General features: G+C 34.7%; 2 protein-coding genes across 2 annotated transcripts; one reads left to right on the forward strand and one right to left on the reverse strand.

Annotated features, from left to right (window-relative positions):
* Positions 1–778: 778 nt before the first annotated feature.
* On the forward strand, positions 779–5,684 carry LOC136996873 (uncharacterized). The gene is made up of 3 exons (XM_067359622.1): positions 779–4,553; positions 4,668–4,902; positions 4,980–5,684. Exons 1-3 carry the CDS (start codon positions 4,243–4,245, stop codon positions 5,526–5,528), a joined length of 1,095 nt encoding a protein of 364 aa, XP_067215723.1. The 5' UTR covers positions 779–4,242; the 3' UTR covers positions 5,529–5,684.
* A 135-nt stretch (positions 5,685–5,819) lies between these two features.
* LOC137001210 (uncharacterized) lies at positions 5,820–8,248 on the reverse strand. The gene is made up of 5 exons (XM_067359593.1): positions 8,219–8,248; positions 7,813–8,098; positions 7,533–7,707; positions 7,129–7,282; positions 5,820–6,491 (listed from the first exon to the last, which is right to left on the reverse strand). Exons 1-5 carry the CDS (start codon positions 8,246–8,248, stop codon positions 6,177–6,179), a joined length of 960 nt encoding a protein of 319 aa, XP_067215694.1. The 3' UTR covers positions 5,820–6,176.
* Positions 8,249–12,209: the final 3,961 nt, after the last annotated feature.

Consider the following 12,209-nt stretch of genomic DNA (forward strand, 5'->3'; position numbering starts at 1 on the left):
AGGCCCGGCGATGCCCTGAAATAGCGCGAGTTCCCGCTCTAGGAAGTCGCGTAATTGTTGCGTTTCTTCTCCGGTGCGCGGTGTTAGGCCGTCGGATATCGCGCCGATGTTACCGGAGGGCGCGAATTTTGGCAATGGCGGTGGCGGTAGCGTTATCCCCAGATAGGCCCACAGATCTACCCCTATCAACATCTCGGTCCCTAACGCCGGAAGTACTTGGAAGTCGTGAGAGAAGCTCTCTTCTTCCATCTGGATCGTGAGTCGAAAACTCTCGGTGATCGGAGCGGATCCGCCGTCAGCTACCGTGACGTGCTCGCGTATGGCGCGAGGGCGACGTATTCCGCGGCTCGATCGGATAACTCGTCGAAATTGATCGCGTCGTGTGGACGAATATATAAACGGTATTTTGGATCCATATTTTCAATTAAGAGATCGAGCGTCTCTGCTTCGGAATACCCCACCGCGCGGCGCGCGAGGGTGAGTACGGCGGTCGAGAATTTCGCGAAATCTTCGTCTGGTAGCTGGCGGCGGTTCGTGGCTTCCCTACGAAGGCGGGCCTGGTAGCGTCGCGGAAGATAGTGGCCGCGAAATTCGGCCACAAAATCGGCCCATGTTACCCACGCGTGGCGTCGGTTCCGGTACCACAATAGTGGTTCGCCTTTTAGGATCTCGGGTAGGCCGAGGAGGAGGTGGTCTCCGGAGTATCGGTAGATTCTCCGGAGCTCCTCAATTCGCTCGAGAAAGGCGATTGGTTCTTTGCCATTGAAATGGCACCCCCATTTCCGGATTTGATCCATTGCTTTTGCAGGATCGAACGGGCTGGCAATGGGGGTCGGGGGGTTCGGTGCCGAGTAATAGCTGGCCCGGTCGTCGTCGTCGCTCGGACTTGCGCGGCCCGAGTTACCCGAAAGTCGCAATAGCGGAACGTTCAGAGTCGCGCGGACCTCAGTTTCTGCTGGCTCATCGGTTGGAGGGATGATATCCTTTGGATGTGCGCGAACGTATTCGCGTAACCGTCGGCGGAGATCGTCCAAGTTGCCGTCGCATTCGAGTTTGCGGCTCTGTAATAATCGCGCCACTTCGGAGCGCGGTAATCGTTGTATCCACGAAGTCATTGTAAGCAGATCTTTTTGACGTACCCCTTTATCTGGTCCCTGTTCGGGCGCCATGAAACCGTGTGAGCTTCGGCGGACGCGGATTAGCTCGCCGGAATCCAGGTTCGGTCGGTTGGGGGTATGTCAAATAAACCAAATGCTCGTTTATAACAAAATAATGAAACAGCGTTTATTGAGAAAGATGTTGATTCGATTTGCCTCGAATGATCTGCTACAATGCTCGTGCATACATGCGAAGCGTGTGCAAGATGAACTTGAAATAGCATACAAATTAGCCAAATATCGGTGAAGTAATTAACAAGTGATAGCGAAATAGTTCTTTAAAGCGGCGTGAAATGAATACAGAGTAGCGTGAAGATAAATGCGGAGTATCGTTACTGGTAAAATAATTATTTGAGCAACGGTGGAATAATTATTTTAAAGCGGCGCAAAATAAAAGCGAAAGCAACGTGAAAATAAATGCAAGATATCGGCAAAGGCGAAATAATTATTTAAGCAATAGTGAAATAATTATTTTAAAGCGGCGCAAAATAGAAGCGAAATATACGTGAAAATCAATGCGAAGTATCGTAATAATGAAATAATTATTTGAGGCGACGGTGGAATAATTATTTAGTATGACGTGAGGCGTCCTGGTGCGGTCGGCGAGAGCGCAAGCGTGGGCGATCGTGTCGCAACGGTTGGTACAAGACGGAGCGCTTGTCGGTGAGTGCGTTCGTAGTATCGCGAGTCTGTTCGATCGTAGATCGATGCGGACTATTCGGCGGCGCGGATTGGTCGACGCGGTGTTGCTTGCCGGACGGATTACAATTATGAAATCCCGGCGAATAAACGCGGTATGCGGACTTAGGCTGCCGATTACGTTCGGCGGGAGTACGAGGATGCTCGTACGAAGACGGAATTTAGAATAGCGACCTGGCTAGGTATGCGGAAATGCCCGCAATACAGAGTTCGGTGGCCTAGAGGAACCAAGTACGCTTGGCGGGTATACGAATATATTCGTATCCTGGAATCAAAGAATACCGAGGACGCTCGGCGGTACACGAGGATACTCGTGTGCTGGCACAGGTATAGAGTCCGAGTATGCTCGGTCGGGACTACGAGGACGCTCGTAGCAGGGTTGTTCGCTGTCGATCAGCGAACGGAGTCTGGTGAGAAGACGTTCAGCCGGGCCTCTTTTATACCCGGCTGGCGGCCGAATGATTTCGAATCGGCAAGCATCGGCGGTTTCGGCGGCGAGTCCCCCACAATACGGAATTTCGGAACGGTCGGGTGTGGGGGATTTTCGGCGGTTGACCGCCGCTGTTTTTGATAGGAAATTTATCGGCGCGCGATGCGCCCTTGGTGGGCTACGGACGATGGACGGTCCGTAGCCGTAACGATGCAGCGGGCTGCATCGTTACAACATTTATAATTGATTATTATTGTTATGTATTTAATTTTTATTAAAATAAATTTGCAATTTTTAAGCAATCCAATTTTTGTATTTTTAATTGATTATTTTAAAATGTTAAAAATATTATATTAAAAATTTTTTGTATTATTAAATTATTTATTTTCAACTTTTTATTAAGTATATATATATATTAAATATTTTTATTATATATGATTATATATATGTATAATACACTAATAATATAATATAGTATATATAATATAAATATGTGTAAGTTCGCACGAATTACATTATTCTCTGGGAACGGATGTCTTTTAAGACATTATTATGGACGTCTTCGGGTCATACCACAGATGTCCTCGGGCCATATTACAAACGTCCTGGGGACATTTTATGGATGTTCCCAGGACATCTTCAAAACATTCTTTATCTCTTATAAATAAGTCGTGTACGATATTGTGGAACGTCCATAAAACGTCTTCGGGTTATACCACAGATGTCCTCGGGCCGTACCACAGACGTCCTGGGGACATTTTATGGATGTTCTCAGGACATCTTCAAAACATCTTATCTCTCATAAAGACGTAGACAATATTTTGGAACGTCCATAAAACGTTCTCTGGACGTCCTTTGGACGTCCAAAAACTGACGTCATAAAATGGACATCTGAGGACATATGTGGTACGTCCCGAAGACGTCCATGTGTTGTGTGGGTATAGATACAAAAATACAGTGTCAACTACTGTAAATTATTTTAACCTGTAAATAACAGGTGTAAAAAAAAGTGGTACAATAGGGCTCCAGGCGACGATCCACTTAAAAAAAATCGAACGCGCCATAAGTGGAACCTCAAAGGTGGTGCGGAAGACCACTATTTATTAATAGTACTAATAAAATTACCAATCTACATCTATTTGACTGCATTTTTAATATGCTACTGTGTTCCTCCACTAATCTTCACAGTACATGTATATGTAGTTACTGCAGTAACTCTTGCTAATATGCAGTAGTTTAAAATAAATAATTAAAAGCTTTGCAGGCGTGTAATCTTTCATGTTGATAAATGTAAAATAACAAGCATGGCTAAACGAGTAAGGCGAATGGCAAGAATATTAAAAATCTCGTGTTTGAAAACTGTGATTTTGTAACTTTTTTTCCTTTTTCGATATTTATTTTAAGTAAATTATTAGATGATGTTTTTGGCTAAAAGAAATTATTTTATCTTTATTAAAAATATTCACATATGTTAAATTAGCACTTTGTTGCAACATTGTAAAATAACTTCATTTTTCTATTAACAATAGCAGATCTGTATTATTTCTAAAATTGTTAGTTTAATATATGCGAATATTAATAATAAATAGAAAATATTATTTTTTTGGGCAAAAAAATATTATCTAATAATTTACTATGTTAGAAACAAATGTGGAAAAAAGAAAAAAAAGTTGCATGAAGCAGGTCTTGAACAGGTGATCTCTAATATTCCAGCCACTCGCCTCAGAATTTCTTTTCTGAATCAGAAACGCTTGCTTTTAACATGCAAGTAGCATGCATTTATCGTCTGTTGTGTCGGCTCGGTGGAAGGGAGACGTTCGCTCTCTTCCATTGGTTGAACGGCTGAGCTCACACGGATACGTGACGTAGCGCTTCTGTAAGATTGTGTGAGGCAGCGGAGCCGGGACCGCTGTGGGAAATATCGCATCACTGCCTCACATAATAAACGTACGAACTATGGAAGCAAGACATCGAATATTACTTTTATCTTTATTATATATAAGAAATCGAAGGAAAATAAAAGATGTGAAAAATAAACGAAAATATTGGGTACACCCGATACTTGAACTAAAGCAACAGCAAGGGGATTGGCACAATTTGGTTAGTGAAATGATTTTGCAAGATGACGAAACATATTTTAATTACATGAGAATGACACCTAGTATGTTTGAATATTTACTATCAAAAGTTGGTCCTATAATAACAAAAATGGAAACAAACTGGAGGAAACCTATACCAGCTGCTGCGAGATTATCTATGACTATACGGTATGTAGATTAATAACAAGTTAATTTTATTTTATATTATTATCTGTCACATTTATATTAAGCAATAGATATTAATGTTCTTAAAATAAGTAAGAAATTTATTGTTATGTTTAGTTATTTGGCAAGTGGAGATGGACTCCATAGTATTTCACTTAGTTATAGAATTGGAAGAAGTACTACAACATTTATAATAAAAGAGACTTGCGAAGCTATATGGAATTGTCTTAATACGGAAGAATTATTTACGCCAACATCAAATGGTTGGCAAGAAATAGCTTATGAGTTTGAAAACAGATGGAATTTTCCAAACTGCATTGGTGCTTTGGATGGAAAGCATGTATCTATAATTGTAAGATTATATTAAAATAGATAAAATAAAGGGTAAAATATTTATCACATAACTAATAAATATTAAATTATTTTCAGTGCTCCGAGAAAGCAGGAAGCACCTTTTATAATTATAAGGGGTTTCACAGTATAGTTTTATTGGCACTTGTAAGTGCCACATACAAATTTTTAATTGTGGACATTGGTGCTCAAGGAAGACATAGCGATGGAGGAATTTTTAAAAATTCCATAATGGGACAACTATTTTATAATAATAATATGCACTTGCCTGCTCCCTCCGCTATTAGTACAAGACATAACGTTCCATATGTTATTGTAGCTGACGAGGCATTCCAATTGAATTCATTTACTATGCGATCATATCCATCAAAAAATTTAACAAAACAACAACGAATATTTAACTACAGATTGAGTAGAGCTCGACGGGTTGTGGAGAATGCATTTGGCATATTAGTTAGTCGATGGCGTATTTATCAAAGGCCTTTAAATACTAGTCTTCAAACAAGTGATGCAATAATCAAAGCAACAGTTTGCTTACATAATTTATTAATGAATACCTCTTATTACTGCGGAAAAAATTATGCTGATAACTTATCAGCAGATGGCCGAATAATTGAAGGAGAATGAAGACAAAGACATATAAATATAGATAATTGTAACAATAGAAGTTTTGGTAGCAACAACTATACTAGAGAGGCTGGTGAAGTAAGAAACATTTTTACGGACTACTTCATAAACGAAGGTAAAGTGTCTTGGCAAGAAGATATTATTTAAAGAAATCATTATTATATATATTGTAAGTTTGTATTTATTGTAAAATAAACATTGTACATATATATGTTTGTGTTTTTTAAAGATTAATTTGCAATCTACACTACCTCTAAAATATTAAGTATTATATTTAGATTACATTTAGATATTAATATAACGTGTATGTAAAATGTGTAACATTGTACAACATAACTGTCATTTAGTAACATTTAGCAATCAAATGTACATAAAGGTACTGACAGAAAAACTAAAAAATAATAGCATATAAGATAATTAGATATAGAACATTAGAAAATAATTGTAGCAACAGAATAATAGAATATTGAATACTGAAATCACATATTTTAAATATCTTTTTCTGTAACTAGTTTTATATAACATTGCACAACATAACTGTCATTTAATAACATTTAGCAATCACATGTACAGTACACTTAGATACTGAAAGAAAAAAGTAAAAGAACACATAAAATAACAAGATATAGAATACTAAAATCAAATTTTTTAGATATCTTCTTCTGCAAAGAGTTTTAATATTTTTTTTGTAATACGATTGGAGACTTCTACACTCATTCTTCGAAGACATGCTTCAAGATATGTAACAAAAGATTCGATTTCATCAGGTTTTGTATGACGTTCATTTGCTGGTCCCATCCGTGATAATTCCTTCAAAATAGCTTCTTCAAAGTGAGAACTTGTATCACTTTTTTCTTCTATCTTTGCTTTTTCTGTAAAAATAAAAAAAGTAAAACATTTTTCTGTATTACATGTATAATATGTGCTTGGATTTTCTCGAAAAGCAAACACCAATAGATTCATCTAAAAATGTAGAGATTTTATTAATTTATGAAGTTCTCCTTCCTTTTTCCTATTTACAGAAGTATTATATGAACCTAAAAATGTAAAGAATCGACAATTAAATGTTTATGCTTTCCTCTCAATCGGAAACGGTCCACGTGGCTTTTATTCAGCTTTTATTCATTTCCTCCTATCTCTCCCTCTCTCTATCGCTCGGTAACTCTTTTGCTTGTCCCATCAGTGGCGCCGTCTCTCATGCATCCAACACTTACCGACTCGTACGCAAAGCTTTCACATGTAATAAAGAAAATATTTTTTATATACTAACAAATGTTTTGAAAATAAAAGCAAATGAAAATACACTGTACGTTAATGTTTTAGACAATGTTTTAGAATGTTTTAGAACTTACGTAAAATAAATAAATTAATAATTTATATACATACTGATGCGTTTTCTGCTGCACGATGACTCTACTTCGTCTGTTGTACTAGAATTATCTGAATTTGGTGTATGTAGAGGTGGGGGAGCTATATGAAAAAAGTAAATATAAAATGTGAAATAAAATATAAAGCAAAAAGAATTAAGAAACATTTAAACAGTCATTGTATAATTGCTTACAATGATTTTTCTTCGGTTGTATTAATGGTTTTAATAAACTTTTTCTGTAATGGTGATTGGTACAAAACATTGTTTTTTTTTTTTTGTACTGCAGTTTGTTCCGGGAATAGGTAAAGAAATGGATTGTTCTCTTTCTTTTTTTGCTGAAGGTAAAGATAAAGTTGGTTCTATATTTTCAATATTACTAATTGTCCTGAAATATATAATTTCTAATTAAATTAAAATTAGAAACATTAACATTAACATTATTTCCTAACATTATTTTTTTATATAGATGATATCATATTATAATTACTATCATTATAAATAATATAAGTGTTGAAATAAAATGTTCTAATAATTTATTATATATTATAGTATTGACTTCAATACACTGATACATATGTATATGCATTGTACACATTTATGTAAATTGCAGTTAAGCAAAATCGCACAATACATACCTTCTATAATTTATTGTTGGTGCTAGAAAACGTAAACTTGCATAAAATCGCCAACTACTCTTCTTTTTTACAGCTGCACTACCACTTGGGATATAAATGCATTCTAAGGCATGCTCTTTTGCAAATCGGTCCCTTAGATTTTTCCACTTAATTTGACTTGTACCAGGAGTTGTTCCTGCAGATATATACATATTGCCCTTAATATAATATATAATTTATATTAAAAAAATATATCTAGATTTGTATATATTAGTGTATGTTTGTAATCATACATTCTTACCTAAACAATTATCTATATCAGCCCACAATGTTTTTATAAGTGATGGACCTCTAAGTTTATAAGGAAGAGTTGATTTCCATAAAGGTTCTCTTTCAAACACTGCAGCAATTAATCTTTCAATATAATCATTTTTGCTGCTTGCAGCAATATCATAATTATTGTCAGAAATGGAACAGTTATGTTCCTCTGTAATATCTATTATATTATTGCAATCCCTGCACCACTGTACATAAAAATAATATATATAAATAACATAACTATCTTTACAATAAATATAATAATTAACCTATTATTTTACATAACCTTATTAATTACATCAATTATAAAATTAATTACTTGATTCAAATAGTATCATATTATAACTATGATAAAAGTATTAATATATAGATTATTTTTATTTACTTACAATATCAATAGTATCTATTTCGTCTTCCATTTTTATTCTTCAATCTCATAAATCTTCACTGGATGATAATCATTGAACTATCACGATTGATGATATGTGAAAGATTCATAACTATACCGCGCGGCAAAAGTTGGATCGAGTTCAACATTTTCCGCGCGACGGAAGTTATATATCTATTATTTTCGGAAAAGCAAACATTTGATTGGCTACCGCGTCGCTTCTTGCCGCGCGGCAAGTGTTGCCGCGTCCTGTGTGCAGGAGCCATAAGGCGTCTTCATTTCTTATGTACGAAACGATACATAAAGTCAGTGATGCGATATCTACTACCGGGCTTGCGGCTCTCGTGCCCCAACACAAGTAAGAAGCGCTTACGTCACGCGTCTGTGTGCGCTCGGCCGTTCGGCTATAGAGAGAGAGCGGACGTCTCTGTCTTGCTACCATCGAGCCGACGTAAACACATTGCGGACGGCTAATGCTCAGAAACAAGCGCTTTTAATCGAGTAAGGCGAGTGCCTAGCGGATTCGAAGTCCCGTATTCGAGACTTGATTTTCGCAACTTTTTTTTTTCTTTTTTCCAAATTTGTTTTTAACAGTGTAAGTTAGTTAATAATGTTTTTTTGGCTAAAAAATATTATTTCGTATATTAATAATATATTTGCATATGTTAAACTAATAACTAATTATTTTAAAAAGAATACTAATTTGCTATTATAAATAGAAAAATGAAGTCATTTTACAACATACATATTGCAACAAAGTGCAATTTAACATGTGCAATTATTGTTAATAAATATAAAATAATATTTTTTAGCTAAAAGCATTATCTAATGATTCACTTGATGGTACAGTGCTAGAAACAAATATCAAAAAAGAAAAAAAATGTTACAAAAGCAGTTCTCAAATACAAGATTTTCAATATTCCTGCCACTCGCCTTAATCGATTAGCCACGCTTGCTTCTTAACATTTATCTCTATCGAAAGATTACACACCTGGAAAATTTTTAACTATTTATTTTAAATTACTGCATATTAGCAAAAGTTACTGTACTGTGGAGATTAGTGGAGAAACGGTAACATACAATGCAGTCAAATACATCTTACAAATGCAGTCAAATAGATCGAAGATTTATTGCACTCTTGTTAGCATGTTAAAGTATGTGTAGCGTATTATTAGTTCATTAGTAATTTTAAGTGTTATTAATAGTGGTCTTCCACACCACCTTTGAGGTTCCACTAACTAGGCGCGTTCGATTTTTTTTAAGTGAATCGTCGCCTGGAGCCCTATCGTACCACTTTTTTAAAATTATAATTTAAGGTAAAAGTAATTTTTATTGTCTTGATGTTGATGGACCATATCTTGTGCAAAAATAAAAGAAATAAATATAAAAATAAAATAAATAATTAAAGTTAAAATAAAAGTAAATTTCTCTAAATTCTTGACCGTCTATTAAAAAATTCTTTTATGGTTTGAAGATTGTTATAAAGTAGTATAAAGTACATATAGAGAAATAAAATGTATAAAGAAATTATTGAAAATAAATGTATGAAAGTTTAGTGTTATATGTAATTTAATTTTCAACAATTTCTGTATATACATATTTTATTTTTCTATTAAAACAGCTGAATACAACAACAGCTGAATACGAAAACAGCAATCTTAACACACTTCTTCCGTCTTCGTCTGTTTCAAGATTTTGCGTTTATTCACTCGCACGTCTCACGGTCAATTCTGTATACATCTATAAAATATAATTCCTAATATCAAAACACAATGCTCACTTTCTTGGTTGTTACCGTCGGTTACAGTCCAGTAAAAATCTTTGAAAATCTTTGTTGAATACGTATATTTATTTTCCCAGTGCTATAATTATTATAATAATTATAATTTAATATTTTACGAGACATTGTTTCGCTGCGTGTTGCTGTTTGAAGGAGATACTATAGCCGTAACTAGTGAGATATAAATTATATTTCTTTTTTTCTTTTATTATATTTTTTTAAATGTTTTATTATTATATAGTTTTTTTAATTATTGGCGCATTGGCAAACGAAACTGGAGTCTTAAAGTCCTGTTACTTTATACTTGCAAGTAAATATTTTATTTATATTTTATATTTTATATGCATTTGTAATATTTTCGTGTTCAGACAGTTAACTCGTATTGCAGGGATTCCGACTGCGATCGTGCATTTCAAATTATTCTATATTATTCGCTAACTTCTATTTTTTACTATAAAAATGAATGACAAGGCAAAAAATACACGTAAACGAAGTTTTTCGGAATTTTGGCTTCAAGATGATCGTTTCAAACCTTGGATTCGTAAAGTATCATCGGACGAAAGTCTTTTTTATTGTATTATATGCAATAAAGAAATGTCTTGTTATTCATCGTATGTTGCAAGACATGCAAATTCTGCGAGTCATAAGGACAAGATGAAACAAAATATATCAGATGACGATATAAGTCCAAGAACCAAAATTTCAAAATATGACATTAAATTTCAAAAAGAATGGTTGGATATAGCATTATTTAAGCCATGGTTACGCGAAGTGTCAAATGACAAGCGTGCATTTTTTTGCACATTTTGCAACAAATCATTTATTGGAGATTTATCTAACGTATATCGTCACGCATTTTCTAAAAAACACGTGGAACAAAACAGACAACAAGAAACAGACGAAGATGTCGATATGATAGAGGAATCGATTTCACTTAAAGAGCGAAGGAAATTGGCAGAAATTCGATATGCAGCGTTGATCGCAGATAGAAATATTCCTTTCCAAACTGCGAAAGATATTCTCAATTTTTTCCAAGAGATAGGAAAGGATTCGGACGTATTACAAAAAATGAGTATGAGCCGAAAGAAATGTACAAACATTATTTCAAATGTACTATGCCCAATAGAAACAGATCGTGTGGTTGAAAGCATTCGAAATACCAAATTTTCTATTTTTATAGACGAAACGTCTGATATTTCTAATGAAAAGTGGATGACGTTTCTTGTTCGATTTGTTGATTCTGAAACATTAGATATTCGCACGCAATTAGTAAAATTAATTAATATTGACGCGAAAAGTAGCAGTGCGGACAAAATATTTCATGCATTTCAAAATGAGATGTGGAGATTACAGATTCCATTTACAAATATTATTGCTTTATCATGTGACAATGCGCCTGTTATGGTAGGAAAATATACGTCATTTAAAAGAAAATTAGAAGAAACTTGTAAACATTTACTAACATTTGCGTGTCCATGCCATTCTGCTGCATTGATTGCACATTCTGCATGTGCAAAAATACCAGAGTATTGCGAAGAATTTTTGAAAAAAATTTCAAATTATATTAATAGTAGTCCTAAGCGTTCAGCTATTTATAGAGACTTTAGTGATTGCTTTTTGGAAACAAGTCACAACATTTTAAAATTGTCTCATACGCGATGGCTTTCTCGCCATTCATGTATTGAAAGAATTCTTGAATCTTGGGATGCTATCAAGCTTTTTCTCACTGATATGGCGTTGGCAGACAAATCAAAGTCTGCAAAAGATTTAATGTCTGTCATGGGAAGTTACGATGTAAAAGCATATTTTTTATTTTTAGAGCATATTTTAGATTAGTTTAATTCATTTAATGCATTTTTCCAAGCAACAGAAACAAGAATTCATTTATTGCAACCAAAGTCAGTAAAATTTTTAACAACAATATGCAAATACTTTTTGAAGCCAGAATTATTGAAAACCGTATGTACTAATATTAAATTTTCTGAAAAAGAGAATCAAAAATCTTTACAAGAAATAAATTTGGGATCCGAATGCGAGGAATATCTCGATGAATTAATAAAAGAAGGATCTACAGACACGATGTACGATTACAAATGTAACATAATTACAAATGTACGAGAAAATTGTTTACAATTTTACGTCACCGCTGCTGAAGAAATTAGTAAAAGATTACCAATTAATGACAAATTTTTGTCCACATTGACAGTTTTAG

Source organism: Linepithema humile, chromosome 7 (assembly GCF_040581485.1).
Source record: "Linepithema humile isolate Giens D197 chromosome 7, Lhum_UNIL_v1.0, whole genome shotgun sequence".
In the NCBI taxonomy this organism is placed as follows: Eukaryota; Metazoa; Arthropoda; class Insecta; order Hymenoptera; family Formicidae; genus Linepithema; species Linepithema humile.